The sequence below is a fragment of the Desmodus rotundus genome, chromosome 13 (assembly GCF_022682495.2).
Source record: "Desmodus rotundus isolate HL8 chromosome 13, HLdesRot8A.1, whole genome shotgun sequence".
In the NCBI taxonomy this organism is placed as follows: Eukaryota; Metazoa; Chordata; class Mammalia; order Chiroptera; family Phyllostomidae; genus Desmodus; species Desmodus rotundus.
The window spans coordinates 74,488,205-74,505,429 of record NC_071399.1 but is presented as its reverse complement, the minus strand read 5'-3'; the positions used below and the strand labels follow the sequence as shown (position 1 = coordinate 74,505,429).

General features: G+C 44.5%; 2 protein-coding genes across 4 annotated transcripts in view; both read left to right on the top strand.

Annotated features, from left to right (window-relative positions):
- The window catches only part of LOC139440507 (uncharacterized), a 168,047-nt gene that overhangs the window by 70,640 nt on the left and 80,182 nt on the right, over positions 1-17,225 (top strand). The gene's annotated exons all lie outside the window — the stretch shown is intronic.
- Positions 9,752-11,993, top strand: KCTD12 (potassium channel tetramerization domain containing 12). Its single transcript, XM_024568999.4, has one exon. It carries the CDS (start codon positions 10,078-10,080, stop codon positions 11,050-11,052), a length of 975 nt encoding a protein of 324 aa, XP_024424767.2. The 5' UTR covers positions 9,752-10,077; the 3' UTR covers positions 11,053-11,993.

The window sequence follows — 17,225 nt, the reverse complement described above, 5'->3', positions numbered from 1 at the left end:
CGAAGCTGCGGCTTCTTGCTGACCGGCAGGCATCTTTCCTCAAAACAGGCTGTTTAACCTCTAACAAAGCGCTGTTTGGAAAGCCTGATGGTTAGTTTTATGTGACAGCTCGGCTAGCCTGTGGTGCCCAGTTGTTTTGTCAAACACTAGGCTACATGTTGCTGTAAATGGTATTTTGAAGATGTAATTTAGATTTACATGATCATATTTTGCCGTGTATAATGTGCACCCACATTTTTGGCCCAAACTCTCAGGAAAAAAAAATCTTTTAATTTTTTAATTCAATATTTTATTTATATTAGAAACAAAACTGATTATCATATTCCAGGGTGTTATTTTCCATGCAGACCTCATTATTGCTTTCTAGAGTTACACTTTTAACACATAAGCATAAATAAAAGAATTAAAAACACCTCCCATATTTTGCGGGGTATAATGCACTCCTGTGTATACCGCACACCCACGTTTGGGCCCAGAGTTCCAGGAAAAAATCTTTCATTTTAATTTTTTAATTCAATTTTTTATTCATTTATATTTAGATACTTGTTTTTTGTATTATAAAGGAATTTTAGCACTTATTTTTTAACATATTATGATACAAGAAATTTTATGTAACAAATAACTACAAAACACAAGAACAGATACAAGGTGTTTCAGGTACTACCCATGTATAATGCACATTCTTATTTTTCCCTCAAAAATCTGGGCAAAAAAGTACATGTTATACATGGCAAAATATGGTAGTTGGCTTTAAGTAAAGAGGATTATTCTCAATAATGTGGGTGGGCCACATCCAATCAATTGAAGGCCATAAAAACAACCCCTGCCCCCCACCCCAGGTTTCCCAGGGAAGAAGGAATCCCATCGGAGTCTGTAAATAGCAACCCTGCCTGAGTTCTCAGCCGGCCTGCCTGCCCTACAGTCTTTGGACTCCACTTACACCTGGACTCTTGCCTCAATTTCCCCTCAGCTGGCGCCCCCTGCAGACTTCAGACTTACAGTCCCCACATTCGAGTGCGCCAGTTCTCTGCAACGAAACTCCCTCGCTGCACACGTGTGGATGACTAGACATGGAGGCCCATCCTATTGTTTCTGTGTCTTTGGAGAACCTGACTGACACGCGGAGGTAACTTCCCTCCTCATGACGTTCACGTGGGACACGTGGGACTGTCTGTGGCTCTGGCCACTCGCTCTGACTCTGTGCAGGCTCTGACCCTGTGGAGCCATCTGTGACTTCCAGCCAGACCAGGCACATAGCAGGCGCTTCATAAATATCTGACGGAATGTTGAATACAATATAAAGAGGCGCCGGACTTCTCTCGTGCTGTTGACTTCTCTCGTGCTGTTGACTTCTCTTCTAGTCACATGTGCTGCGATGACGTGGACCGTCTGCTTGCTCGGCAGCGCGCACACGTGCTCTTCCTCTCGCGGGCCCCTGGCGGCCTGGGAGCTATGGGGAAACAGCCCGGTGCTGTTCAGTTGGTGCTCTTGCTGCTCTGCTCCATGTTGTCAGGCTTGGTTCTTCATCATGTCCTCCACTAGGCCCCTGGGTTGGGAATAGCGAGGAAGCCACTCTCTTTGGATCCAAAGGCCCCTTACAACACCCCTGGCCTTCACCACCCCCCAGACTTTATTTCCCAGATGCCCCCGATGGCTGATCTTTTAGAGATAAAACTAAACTATTTTAGTGACTGTCACTCACGTTGCAAAGTCTAGTCTGAGAAACAAACTCTGAAACTGAGAATTCCAAGCTGTCTGGATTTTGACTAAATCTTTCAACCAGAGAGTAAATTTGCATTTGAAATGAGTGATTATTGGGAAGAATGGGGGACTGCAAATGAAATGTCATTTACCTTGTCCATTTTAGATACTACTGAAGAAATGTCATCCACGAGAAAGAACAAGAAAGCTAGTGGAAGACCAAGGTCAGCACATGTAAGAAGGAATTGTTTGGGTTATAGAAGGGCAGCCACTATGGAAAACATTATGGAGGTTTCTCAAAGAACTAAAAGTGGAACTACCACATGACCCAGCAATTCCACTTCTGGGTATTTATTCAAAGAAAACAAAAACACTAATTTGAAAAGACATATGCACCCCTATGTTTATTGCAGCATTATTTACAATAGCCAAGATATGGAAGCAAGGTAGGTGTGCATTAATGGATGGATAAAGATGTGATACATACCTGTAATGGAATCTTACACAGCAATAAAAAAGACATGAAATTGGGTCATTGGCGGTGACATGGAGGGGTCTAGAGGGCACTATGCTAAATGAAATAAGTAAGTGGTACACATGTAGAGTTTAGCATAGTTTGAGGCCATTTCCCTACCGTGGAAAATCACACACATTTCTGCAGTTAACTGGAAACTGGGGAAAGATAGTTTTTCCCCTCTTAACTATTTCAAGTGCCAGCCATTGGGAAGTGGAATGCTTTATATCATCTCATTTCATCTTATATGGGTCCATCAAAGTAGGTGGTTTTGCTCTATTTTAAGATAAAGAGTGGAAGTTCAGAATATTTACATACATTTGCCAAATATCGTAGATTTTAAGTAACAAATCCAGAAGAAGAATAAAGGCTCATGTAACTCGGAAGTGTATGGAGTTATACTTCATTGTACTTCATTATAGGAAAAGAAACTTATTTTCTAAAAACAAATCATATTAAATAGTACAAATGTAAAGTGTAGCATAGCTTGAGGCCATTTCCCTACTGTGAAAAACCATGCACATTTCTGCAGGAACTGGGAAGCAAACTGGGGAAAGATAGTCCCCCCCTTAATTATATCAAACAAATGATCCTACAATTACATAAGAAGTCGCCCATTACGGTCTAGCCAGTGGCTTGGCTTCTTGTCCAAACCTCACAGGGAAAAAACACGCAGACTTTCTGGAACCACATATTAAAATCTCTGCAGTTGAATCAGCCTTTCTTCTTTCTGTGTAACTTAAACTCAATACTATTCAGCATATTGGAGAACTCCAGGGATGCGATCTGTAGAACCCAATGTCAAGAGGTGAATACCTGATAATCATCACCTTGGTTTCACACTCACAAAAACTGCCTTTGTCCTAATGTATTCTCAGGCATGTGGGGTGGTCCTGCAGGGAGGTGCCCTGTTTTACAGCCTTGTAAATAGAGATCCATCCAAAATTTGGCATAAGTATGAAGGAATGGAATGACGTTCTTGTGCAAGCTGGCTCTGAAGAAAATTCCTAATCAGATATGCCAGAAATGGTGAGTGACTCTGACATCTCTCAAATAGGCATATAGTCTCCAAGGTGATTACTTTGAGTGACAGCCTCATTTGAGGCGTTAAATTGAGTAGATGTGATAGGGCTGCTGTAGAGCGGCAAGAGGACCGAAGATGGAGTCAGAAGGCATCCACGTGCACCCCCCATCACTGAGAAGCCCTCTTTGCAGTTCACTGGGGTGGCATAAGTCACCTGCCCTTTCTGAGCTTCTTCCTTCACTTGGGGCGCTGTGGATGGAATAACGCCTCCTGAAACTATTGTGCTAATCAAGTGCTCCTGACAATACGAAAACACTCAAGAGAGTGAAACACTAGAATAGAATGTGAGAACTCATTCGTAGTTAACCTTTAAATTTAATATCACAGTCTGAAACCAAGGCCTTCAGATTCTCAGGAAACATCAGTGATATTAATAATTAGCCCTGGTCAGAAATTCCAGAATCCCCTGTGTGTATGAGGTCCAGTTACTGTTGTGCTGGGTTTGATATGTAAAGCCACGAGTAGAATACATTCGTTCAATTTTACAAGCCCCAGAAGACCAGTGCATACTGCTGGCTTTTGAATCCTAGAAACTAGATCTCAGCAGTTTCCAACAACTCACTTTATCCTTGCCTGGAGTTAACAAGATCAGGAAGAAACTGAATAAACATACTAAAAACCTGATGCTCTGCAAACCCTAATGGTATTTTAGAGAGCCAGATGTGAAATCATATTTATCATGTGTATGACTGAGTCGGGTAGGAGAAGGACAATAGGGTGCCCATTCTATCCGGGGGCTCAAATATCTCCTTGGGGAGGGAGTCTTACTGGAGGCAGTGCCGTGCTACCCATAGAAGGCAGAAATGAGAACCAAAGACTCAACCCCTTCCTAGTCCTAGTTCTTCCACAGTAACTACTTTGAGTTGCTTGTTACTAGTATTGTAGCAGGGGTGTTCAGACTTTTGGCATCTCTGGGCCACACTGGAAGAAGAATTGTCTTGGGCCACACATTAAATACACAAACACTAATGAAAACTGATGACCCAAAAAAAAAGGTTTTAAGTAAATTTATGATTTTGTGTTGGGCCGTATTCTTAGCCATCCTGGGCTGCAAGTGGCCAGTGGGCCACGGGTTGGACGCCCCTGCGGAGTGCACTGTCTGTAGGGTATAACCACAAGATGTTACAATATCCTCTCTGCCCCTTAGTACGCATAAACCGCTGCGTTATATTGGTCAAGTTACCTAACGGCTGTTTGCCTTGGGTTCCTCATCTGTCAAGTGGGGAAAATAATAGAGCCTATGTCTTAATACATGTAAAACACTGGATAAGAAGTGAGAGGCTGTAAAACACAGTCTTTGAAAGCGCAGATTTTAAAGTTTGTCTGGGTTCAAATCTCAGCTCCACCATAGCATTTGCTCATTCAGTCTTCTGACAATCGGGCAGTAATAGTAGAAACCTCACAGAGTGACCGTGAGGATGGACGTGGCAATGCGAGCACGGCTCCACTAACGGGCTGCCGCAGTGGCAAGTGCTATGTGAGTGTTTGCCGCTATGTTATTAGTCGTTTCCTTGGAAAGCTTTGAATACTATTTATGTGAATATAACAATAGCAATTTAAAAATTTCTAGCATTACTAACTGTTGTTTTTCTGGTTCTATTAAGTATAAAAACCATAAAATATTGGGATTTTCTTTATTTTCTTTACCTAATATTTTGTCAATGTCACACATATAACATTTTCTCTCTTTTTTGAAGATTAAAGATTGCCATACCTTTTACCAAATCTTTATTAAGATTATTTTATCCCCTGATGTAACTAAACTAATGTTATTTAATATCTATGTGTCTGTTTCCTGTCTCCTTCTGAATGCAAAAGTCAGTGATTTTTAAAGCCTGCATACAGAACAGATCCACACATATTGGGAGGGCAGTAAATGAACTGAATGTTTATTTGGGACAATTGCTGAGTCTGTCTCTTCTTCCCTTTCCTCGCAGCTCTCGTTTGAATGTTTCTGCCATCCACTTATTCATTCGGTATTTATTGAGCAGACTTGTCAGGCGCCGTGCTGGGTGGGTGGTGGAAAATCATGATTCTGACACTTGAATGGTGTCTTACAGTCTACAGATCGTTCTCACATAAATTAATTCACTCCTTGGAGGCACTCACTTCATTTCATCCTGGTTCGTCCTCCCTTTTAATGTTATATTTCTCTGAATCTTCCTCATTCCTTTGTCAAATCTTTGGTGTGCACAATATTTAGTAAGTGCATTGGGGGTGAGCTGAGCTGGGAAGCTGACTCGAAGAGAAGGTAGTAGGTGGTGGAGGAGAAACCAGTCAGAGGAGAATGTAGGTCCTGAGATGTTTTCAGTACCCCACACTTTAGGATAAAAGTCAAAGCCCTGTCTCTTATTAAGAAAGTACGAAGAGATGACCAGTAACGTGTCCATCACTAGAAACTGATGAAGACCAGACACAGGGCTAGTGGTTTCCCAAATCCTCCCCTCTCCTCTGATAATTAGCACATTTAACAAACTGAAGAAACTAAGGCATTTTTCTGTCCTCCTAAACAAACACTCAGGTACTTAAATCCCAGCATAAAGTTCCCAATTATATACACTGTAGTTCTTCTTGAATTTCACGACACCAACCAGTAGGCAAAAAATAGAACATACAAAATTAACCAGAAAATTATTCTTTCAGTCTCTATCACCGATTTCATTCATTATTATGCTTCTCATGCACACCCTAGATGTCTATAAGGAAATTCCAATGGCTTCCTGCAGTAGGCTAGCTTACGGTGAGTGGACGTTATGCCAAGTGGCTGAGAAGAAAGGGAGTATGCTGCTTGGGGCTAGGCATGCAGTATCTCTCACATTTGAGGTTGTACTGAGCTCCTCAAGGGTACTTTGAAGATTCACAGGATATCAGCAGATGGTACACTAAATAAACTTGTAGGGGAAGATGTGCCAAGCTCATTTCTAACCCAGATTCCCTTAACCTGCTTTGCTCTCTGCCGGGAATGCTCTTCCTCCAGAACTTCCCATGGCTCGCTCTTTCTCATTATTCTGCTCAATGTCACTTTCATGGAGCAGCCTTCCCAGCCAGTCTACCTAGAAAGCAGCAGGTCTCCACCCTCAGACCCTCTATGTCATTTCACAATTTTACATGCTGCATTGCATCTCTCTACCCAAAGTGAACTTACTTATCTACATATTCATTATCTGTCTCCCTCCCAAGTCTCTAAGCTCCCAGAGGGCAGAGATTATTTTTTAACACAAAGCCTGGGACATAGTAATAGACCCATAATAAATGTTGGTGGAATGACGAGTAAGCAACAGATATTTCCCCAAAGCCCATTCTATGCCAGTTCTGTCTAGGCACTGGGGTGTACAGTAGCCCCCCACCTACCCTGCTACCCATGGCGGATTTGTTCCAAAGACCTCCAATGGATGCCTGAAACCGAACTCTATACTCATACACTGCTTTTTTCTTAGTACACATAATAAAGTCTAATTTATAAATGAGGTACAGTAAGAGATTAGCAACACTAACCAACAATAAAATAGAATAATTATAACAATACACTGTAAGAAAAGCTATATGAATGTGCTCAAAAACATCTTATTACACTCTACTCACCCTTCTTCTTTTGGAGATGTGAGATGATGAAATGCCTCATTTAATGGAGAATTTTCCCCTTTGCAATAAAAGAAACAACCCTTTATGATTTCTCTTTGGCATATCCAGATTGCCCACATGGCTCCTCTTACGCTTTGGAGCCATTATTAAGTAAGGGTTCCGTGAACACCTGCACCGCGGTATCTCCACAGCCTGGCAACGGAGATGGCTACTAAGTGCCGAACAGGTGGGAGCGGACACCGAGTGAATGTTCTGGCTGGACAAAGGGATGACTCATGTCTGGGTGGGATGGAGTGGGAAGGTTCCGGATTTCATCTCACTCAGAATGGCTTGCAATCTAAAACTTGCGAATTGTTTATTTCTGGAATGTTCCATGTAATATTTTCAAACTGAAACCATGGAAAGCCCAACGGTAAGTAAGGGGGGCTACTGTGGTAATGAAGCAAAAAGACCCACATCTCTGAATTCTTGGAGTTTATATTCGAATGCAGGGAAAAACTAAATAAATGAAGCAGAGAAAGGAAAGCTGGATTGTGCCACATTAAATAAGGTGATCGAGGGTGAGTCTTGCTGCGGAGACCTGAACAAGGTGAGAAGGGAGGCACCTGAACAAGGTGAGGAAGATAAGAAGAGCAAGGGGAAATTAGTCTTTTAGCAAAGGGGACAGGAAGTGCAAAGGCCTTGAGAAAAGGGGGCGGATAATGTGGCTGAAACCAGGGAGGGGGTGGGTGTGAGAGGTCCCAGTGCAGTGGCTCCCAGCATGAGTCCTGTATGCCCCTGGCAGGACTTTGGCTTTTACTCTCCTACCAGCTGGGAAGCCATAGAGGAGCAGTGAGCAGACTGAGATGATCTGACTCAGGTTACAATAGGACCCCTCTTTTTGTTCTGGTAATAAAAAAAAAAGGGGAAAAAAACTGTAGGAGGCAAAGGTGGAAGCAGTTAGGAGACTAATGCACAAATCCAGGCAAGAGATGATAGGAGGCGTGGTCCAGGGCGGTGGCAGGGAGGTGATGGAGCATGTTAATGGTTTGGAACTATTCTGCAGGCAGAACTGACAGAACTTGCTGATACAATAAGCAAACGAATGCTATAAAAATATGTGCAGAATTGATACAAAGAAGGCTTTTCCTGGATTTCTAGAAAAGAGACTGGTTTTGCCAAGCCTGAGACACTGATATAACAACTAGTAGCACAGCCACCTAGAAATGTGGCATTGGACCTTGGAACTTTTGTGCCATCCATTCTCGCAAAGAGCAAAGAAAAATGAGTGGTCAGATATATTCAGTATCAAAATCTGCACTTGCAATTAAGGGAGCTGGGTTGGGGCGTGATCTTATTTGGCCACACTGACATGAATGAGATAATTGTTTTGCAGACATAAACATTTCAAAGTAAAAATGACACTTACCCATGAGGAGCCTGTAAAGTCCACTGGGCAGTTACACAAAAGGGTAGACGTTATCATCGAGAACAAAGCCCTGGCCTGATTTGTCCTGACTGAAGGTCTGAACTGCCAGCTGATCTGGTAACTGCGCAGACTTCTGACCCTTTGCCTACCAGGTTACAATGAAAGCTGCCTCGGAGCTTATTCAACCTTGCATTCTTCACTACCTGGGAAATAGCAGGTGCACAACAAATATTCCTTGACCTGATGGTTTCTTAACATCCTTCACTACCCTCTTTTGTGCCCACTTTCTATGGCGCCCAGGAATATTTTATTTACCAAAGTCAGAGATCAGATCATCACTCACAAATAAGAGATTTCATAGTGTGCGCATTAGGCAGGCCTGTGGAAGGAGCAATCCCAGGTCTCCACCCACCTGAGAAACAGGGGAAGCCTTCCTGGGGGAGGAGTTCTTTTCTGGGCTGCCATGTGACAGCTGAATGCGAATGTGGAGGAATGCAAATAAGGAGGTAGCAGACGCGATTTAGGAGAGGAACTTCAAATGTAAGGTTCTGAAACTAGAGGGAACCTGGAAAGGGCTGAACAGGATGAATGACCCAGGCGCACAGGAGAGCAGGGGCGCCTGGACCTTTGGGAGGATAAACACGCTGGGGCTGAACGGTGGGTTTTGCAAATTACGTTAAACCTACAAACCCTCAAGCCGAGTGTCATGGAGCGAGTCACCAAGGGCTGAGGGTGACCCGGAGACAAAGCGTGCCCTTCGGTCTCACTATACTCCCGCGCCCCGGGGCCGCTTTCATTGAGAACCACCAGGAAGTCACTCCTTTATCTCGCTTAAGTTCCCCATTGCCATTTCAGTTTATTTCCTCCAATTTGGAGGTCTCCCAACCACTGGGCTTGCCTCTTTACTCATAAAGTAAACTACTGGAGAGCATACTATGGCAGGATACCGAGGTTAGCTTTCTGTTTGTAGGGGCTTTTCGTGTCTACTCGTCAATGCGAATAAACTGTGGCTGCCTCTGGGCTGGGGCGGCCCTATCGTCTCTCCAGATGTGTTGTCTCTCGCTAGAACTTTCAGCAACACAACTACCTGGGGCAGTGCCTCAATTCCAGTGTTTAATGCAGCCAGTTGCCACTTCCGCCCCCCTCCATCCCCCACTGGGCGCGGAAACCCGGAAAGTTTATGTTCTCCTTTCAGAGTCCCCGGAGATCAGGTGGAATTAGGAGGGAAAAGGGGTGTAGTGGCAACCTGTCCAAAGACGGCTTGTCTTCTAAAGCCCCTGTCCCAGGCTCTGCCCGCTCTGGAAGAGAAAGTAAGTTGGGCTGGAGTAAGAAGGGGCTAGCGCGCGGGGCGGGGACGGGGTGAAAGCGGGTAGTAGGGTCGCGCTTGGAACGCGTGGTCTGGGTGGAGCCAGCGGCGGGGCGCGGCGTCAGCTTTTAAGATGCAAATCGATTCTCTGCTTCCCTGTACCCCTCCCGCCCAGGGAGCGAGGCTCCGCCGCTCAGCAGCCGCCCACGCCTCCTGCGCGCCGCGGCGCCCTAGCCGCGGCTCTACTTAAGCGGCGCGCGGGCCGCGACCCGGCACTCGCCTGGAGCGCGCGGGCGAGGCGGGCGGAGCGCGACGGGACTCTCCGGGAGCACCGCAGCGTGCTCGCACCGCTAGGCTCCTCGGCCTCCTGGAGGCGGCGGCGGTCGGGTCGCAGGGCTGAGCGAGCGTCCCGGAAGGGCAACCGCAGCCCCGGTGTGCAGCCCCGCTCCCTGTCGCCACCCCAGCTCGGCCACCCCTTAACCATGGCTCTGGCGGACAGCACCCGTGGATTACCCAACGGGGGAGGCGGGGGCGGTAGCGGCTCCTCGTCCTCCTCCGCGGAGCCGCCGCTCTTCCCCGACATCGTGGAGCTGAACGTGGGGGGCCAGGTGTATGTGACCCGGCGCTGCACGGTGGTGTCCGTGCCCGAGTCGCTGCTCTGGCGCATGTTCACGCAGCAGCAGCCGCAGGAGCTGGCCCGGGACAGCAAAGGCCGCTTCTTTCTGGACCGAGACGGCTTCCTCTTCCGTTACATCCTGGATTACCTGCGGGACTTGCAGCTCGTGCTGCCCGACTACTTCCCCGAGCGCAGCCGGCTGCAGCGTGAGGCCGAGTACTTCGAGCTGCCCGAACTCGTGCGCCGCCTCGGGGAGCCCCAGCAGCCTGGTCCGGGGCCACCGCCGCACCCCAGGCGCGGGGTGCAAAAGGAGGGCTCACTGGGAGACGAGCTGCTGTCGCTGGGCTACGCGGAGACGGAGCAGCAGGAGGGCGCCTCCGCCGGAGCGCCGTCGCCCACGCTGGAGCTGGCAAGCCGCAGCCCGTCCGGGGGCGCAGCGGGTCCGCTGCTCACGCCGTCCCAGTCGTTGGACGGGAGCCGACGCTCGGGCTACATCACCATCGGCTACCGCGGCTCCTACACTATTGGGCGGGACGCGCAGGCGGACGCCAAGTTCCGGCGAGTGGCGCGCATCACCGTGTGCGGCAAGACCTCGCTGGCAAAGGAAGTGTTCGGGGACACCCTGAACGAGAGCCGGGACCCCGACCGGCCTCCGGAGCGCTACACCTCGCGCTATTACCTCAAGTTCAACTTCCTGGAGCAGGCTTTCGACAAGCTGTCCGAGTCGGGCTTCCACATGGTGGCGTGCAGTTCCACCGGCACCTGCGCCTTCGCCAGCGCCGACCAGAGCGAGGACAAGATCTGGACCAGCTACACCGAGTACGTCTTCTGCAGGGAGTGAGCTCCCCAGACCCCCTCGCGACTCCAGCGCACCCATTCCCCTTTCTTCCTGCCCAGGAGAGGATTATAGATCTCCCCTTCCACCCCACGCCCTCTTATTCCCCAGGCCCCCACCTCCAATATTTGCGCTGGTCCCCCTTGTCCCCACCTGAGAACTTGGAGCCGCAAACCCTTTCGGCTTTTTCTTTTGTCGTCTTTGGACCCCACTAACCGAGAGGGCCCGGATGTACCCCGTCCACCCCTTGCTTCCTCTGCCCCCTCCCTCTTCCGAATTATCCTTCAGTCTGGAGCTAGTGGGGCAGTGTGGCGTCAAGTCACCAAGTACCTGGGAATGATTGAATTGTTCAGAACCTGATTGGACCCCGCCCAGTGCGTGGAAGATTCCCTTGAAATCTTCTCAAGCACTTGGGACTCATTCGAGGTTAATGAGATCGGAATTGATAACGCTGGGAATAGTGCTTTTGGCCTTCTTGAGAAGTAGAGTTTTAGAAGGCTGGATGGAAGACTCGACCCGGAATTGCGATCCCATGGAGGCAGTTCAGTGACTATAAATGAATAAAGTTTGGAAAAGTTACAGGTAGATGCAGGAGAAGAATCTAGTGCTGGCACAATGAAGGATCATATCTTCTCCCTGCAGAAATAAAGGTCTTCTCCTGTGGCTGAAACTTGTAGAAAGTTACCTCCCGCCTGAGGAGGCACCCTTTTTCCTCTGCTCTCTGCCAGAAGCCCTTGGTTGGCCTGGTTGACTTGGCAGCAGTTGGCAGGCAGGGGGGAGAAAGAGCCCTGCCGCTGACAGGGGCCGGACAGCCCGACTCACCAAGGTTTTTGGGGAAGGCAGCCAGCAGTGACGAAATGGAGCTGGGTAGTAATGCACGTCGTGGGGATTGGGAGAACCCAAGTATTCTTGCAGTGAATAGCAGTAGGACCTTAGCTCTTAAGACTTGTGGGGTGGGTGGGAGGGAGGAAGGAAGGCAGAGGGGGTGGGAAGGGAGGAACAGACATGTTCATTTATTATTTGAAAGTTGGAAGTTTGTACCATCCCTTTGAGTACATGCACATTAAAAAAAAAGTACACAAAAAAACACGCAAAGCATTTTATAAAGATTAATAGCATCTACTCTTTAGTGGCAGTTTATTCAACTGTTTTGAATCCTAAACTTAGAAGTTGCTAATACTTATATAACCTAACCAAAGAGTTATCCAGTAGTAGGGTTTTAGTTTTTGAACTTTATTTTCTTGTTGATTATAAAGCCTGAATTAAAAATCTATTTACTTGAGCAAAATATGTTTGATTTTGGTTAGATAGACTTAAGATCTCATATTAAAAAATCCTTATTTTCTCCAAGCCCAGTCAATGTTGACTTATGGGCAAATCCGAAAACCAGAAAATGCCACTTCTTTCATGCCGATTATTTGAAGTGAAGGTGGAATCTTTTTGAGTGACAGAGCTGCAGAGAAAGAGAAGCAGCACGGGCTGCCCATCTGTAGAGAGCTGTAAGATGGAGTCTTTCAAAATGAAGCCAAGTAGTTAAAAGTGAGTTGAGCAATACAGTGGTGTTTAGGCCGGTGCAACGGAAGCAGAAGGAGACCTGGTTGCCTTACACCTTTTCTCTAACACGGAATAAATTCCCACTGCATATCCTATCTATCCCGTAAGTGACAGGAAATGAATCCTTATCTTTCATGCTGTGAGGCTCCTTTGAATATTCTATGATGACGGAATATTTTTTCATTGGTTTCAGCATTTTTCTCTGGAGTATGTTTTTAAAGATTTTGTAAGAATGTGTTTTCAGTGTTTAAATTAGCGCTATTTTTCCTTCTATTTAAAAATGAATCTTGTACTGTATCTTACTATGTCCATAACAGATGTTAAGAATTGGAACAGTTTTGTTCTTAGACTAATGTGATCCAATCTGTATATACATACCCCATATAAACATTTTACACGAATCATTTAGTTTTTTAATTCACTCACTAATGCTGTGTAATTTCCTATATTTGCCCCCACTAACTCGCATCAGATGATGTTTATACTAAAGCAACATGTTTTGGTGAGTTTCTTACATCCTTATCTATGGGGAAATCGGGCTAGGAAAAATACGTAAATTGTAAGGCTAAGTGTACTCCGTACTTTTTTTTTTTTTTGCTTGGATATTAGTTGTATACTAATAATATGTTGATTAACTGTCTATTTAAGTCAAGGTACCTGTATTTTTAATCCACTGTTTTTTTTTTAGAAAAAGATTTGAGGTCTTTTATTGTAGTTGTATTTTTAGAAAAGTACAGTTAGTTTTATATACAAGGACTGTGATCGTATGGGAAGTGGAAGCAGAAATCCAGGAAGTCGTGTTTGCTTTGGTGTTGTGTCCTCAGACTAGGTAATGCATCAGAAGTTACCTCTGTTTCAAGCCTGAAATGATTTAGGAATGTTGCTCACTGGCCAAAAGAGAGTGTCACAGAGACTTCTCCGCCCACGTGGTACTCAGTTAGATTGCTCAATAAAAATCACGTAATTGAGAACATCTTAGAGGCCAGATCAAAGCTACCAACGTATGGCAAGACTCTGAGGTTCCGATTTTCCTTGTAAAATCGGCACAACTCCAGGAGTAATGAGAAACTGCTAAAGTTTTGTCTCTGCCACTTAAGTCATAAATTTCATCTTGTAAAACTTTGAGTTGAACTATTTCATGCACATTTTATCCCCGCCCCCGATCCTTGCTGCCCTGAAATGCTCCCCTGACCCCTTTCATTATCTGGAAGACTGGGACTTTAGTGGTTAGAGGCAGGAAAGCAACGTCTTTTTCTAGGGATGACTGTCCCCTATAAAGTTGGAAGTAGATACTGGGAAACAATTTAGTTTTAGTCCAAAGTAAAGGTTGGGTGGGAGACTCACTGTACATTGGGTAGAGAGTATAACTGAGGCAAGGTGACTTGGCATGGGCATTGTGGGGCACTCCCCTCCATGTGCTTCGGGCCTGAGAAGGACCTTTGGTGGTCTACAGGGTGGGCTGGAGTGCTGGCTGTCACCTATGCGCTCGGATGGGATATTGAGGATATTTGAACAAACCCTGTGAAGACACCATTCAAGTAACTTGGGTGAATGTCACGAATTATTCAGATAATTATGAGTGCATTCCCCTGACTCAGTGGAGCATGCATTTACATATGTAATAGCTCTAATTACCATCTGATTCATAAATACGACTGATTGACATAGATTTTAATAACATTGAATGTTTTTTAATTAAAAAAATGATTATTGGCGGTGGTGGTTAAAAAAACAGGCACCATGTTTAATGCTTTCGTGCCAAGTGTTCGTCAAATTGTTTTTAACACATGTAGAATAGGAGCCCTAGTCCTTCTAATTGTTCAAATATTATGTTGTGGAAAGTGTTCCTGGAAGGTGTAAGACTTAACAATGTTTTCTCCTTCAGTACTGTTTTTATTCTTGTGTTCCTTATTTGACTTTCAGCATTGATGGCAAAGTGATAACTTATAATACAAGCCAAATCCATCTTCTCTTTCAATCCGGAACCATATTTACGGGGGCTGTTGCTTCTCTGAGGAAATGCGTACTCGGTGAATTCTCAGACAAAATGGGCAACAAGGAGTGCTCATAACATAGTCCAATTTTTATTGGAATTTTCTATGGAACGTTGTTATTACATTGAAGCCATGTAAGGTGAAGCTTTGATAACTTCTTACTTTTTAATTATGGTAAATTCTAATCTAATATTCAAACATTTTTGTATTCCACATGCAAAATGCCAAATTATAGTGCAGGTATTTAGGAAGTATGGACTGGAGGGGCTGAATTCCTTAAGAATTTCTTTTATAGTCTAAATCATAAATGCTTTTCTCAATTGACTTAAATTTCTAAAATAGTAAACTGAATGTTTGTGTTATAACCCTACCATGGTAAATCCTTTGGAATTTTGGTTTTGGGTTTTTTTTTTTTCCCTTTACTATAACCCATTTAAAAACTGAATTAATTTTCTTAGATAACCAAATCTGTCTCTTGAGAAATAAGTAAAATAGTCTCGTGTTTCCAGGGACTCTAACACCTGAAACGGTTTCCTAGAGCCAGAAACAATTTATGTTGAAGTGAACCTTTTTTTGCCACAAGTTTGGACAATAAAAATCTAAAAGTATGAACGTTTGCAGATTTAGATTTTCTACTGGGGCCCTTGAAATTTGGAGGAAATTCAACCAGACTGTCTACATTAGAGTATAATGTTTCATGTTAGGAAAATGGACTAGTTTGACCAAGAAGTCTTGTCACCTTATACATTTTGTGATTTTTTCCCCCAACCCAAGTTTTTTATTTTAAATGTATTTTGACACATGTGAACATTAATTGTAATGTAAATTGTTATACAACTGTCTTTGTGACTTTATAGGCAGGCACATTTTGCTGTTACTATTGAATACAAATGACGACAATTCATTTATGACCACACAAACAGTGTTAGTGACATTTAATGATAAAAGGTTAAAACATTCATCGTGGATGTTAATTTTGAAGATGTCAATTATGTGTTATTAAAAAATTTCCAGGCATCTGAAAAACTCTTGGCTGCTAAATAATGTAAGATTCCCACAGAGCTATCTGGAATTTTGAGATAGTTGGAAATATTGTCTTTCATACCATTAAGCCTTTTCTCAAAATAGAAGGGGAAAGGACAAAAATTAATTATAAAATCATCAGGCCTTTCTAATGAGACAGAAAGCCAAGAAAAAAAAATCCCTCTGTATTTTAAAAAAGGCGCTGATGAAGTCTTTTTAGACATGCCCAAACCTTAAATGAGAATTTCTTCAACCATCTAGATGCTCTAGAGACTTTTGTTCTCCCTGCTCACAACCAGTTATATAGCAGGAATACTCAATACTGTTTTCCTCCCAGTGTGTGAAGTAATGAATCATTGATTATGTGACTTGTTATGTATTCTATTAAACACTAAAGAATAAAACATTCACTCCTTTAATTGTTCCTCTTGGCTCCTGGGTATCGATTGGCTTCAACACTGGTCTGATTTCATTTAAGGGGTTCTCCGACTGCTGGGAATGCACCCCGAATTGTTGTGGGGCTGCTGGTGAGCATCATACCATCCGAAGAACTCACTGTCTAATTGGCCAGCTGGGCCAGCAAGGTGTTTCCTCACAGTTTACAGCCTGTTGTCAAGGCGGTTTGGTACTCAATGCGGAGGAAAAGGTTTTCACAGACATCTTCTCTGACCCCAGTCTTTGCAGCATATGTGAAGTACTTTGAACTTTGAACGTGGTGAGTAGGTTGAGATGACCTCTTCAAGTGTGTAGGGAAAAGAAAGTAGAAGTTGTGGGATAGGCCATTATTAAAATTATAGTGTGTGAAGGAGAGTGCTAAAAAAGGTTGTGGGAAGATCTGCATTCTGGATATAGGGGCTCTTTCCTGAATCGTCTCTGGGCCCTGATGTCCCTCCTCTTGAAAGAAAGTGCAGCGCCTGCAGACTGAGAAATCACAGAAGCTGGATCCGGCCAGCACCAGCCTGGGCCTGCTGGGTTACAGCCCAGGAAGCCATGAGTCAGGCGGGGAGAGTGAGCCAGGTTGTGTCCTTCCTGTTTGCTTTCCCCTGTGCTTCCTCTAGATAGCTTTTGTTTTCAAAGGGTGCGTGTGTGTGAGTATAAATAGACACACATACCCAATTTAATTTTTGAATACTTTAGGGTAAAAATTTAAGCAATACAAAGCTGTATAATAAAAAGTAAATCTTCCTTCAGTAATCCCTTGTTTTGCCCAGGGATAACCAGCCATTGGTGTATCCCCATAAAATGTGTGTGTGTATATATATATACATGCAAATATATATACTCCTTGCCTGTTTTCTACTCTGTGAATTTTTCCTGTTCTGTGCCTTGCTTTTTTCTTTTAACCACCTGTCCTGGATCTCTTGGAATGCATGTGATGAGAGCAGTCTGCTCCAGAATACGCACTTTGGCATGTGCGTTATTTTGAACTGAAGATAATTGAGGCCCAACAGATGCAAGGAGAGCTTTTTACCTCTCCCTTAACTGCCTAACAGAATTTAGATAGGACGCCTGTACCGGGAAGAAAGCCATTAGCAGAGAGAACTTTTTTCTTCCTGTTAATCTGTCTTATGTCAATTTAATTATTCGATCAGCTAAAGAACCTACGAG

Excerpts from the sequence above, each read along its gene's own strand:
- KCTD12 (XM_024568999.4), top strand. The coding sequence starts at position 10,078 with ATGGCTCTGGCGGACAGCACCCGTGGATTACCCAACGGGGGAGGCGGG.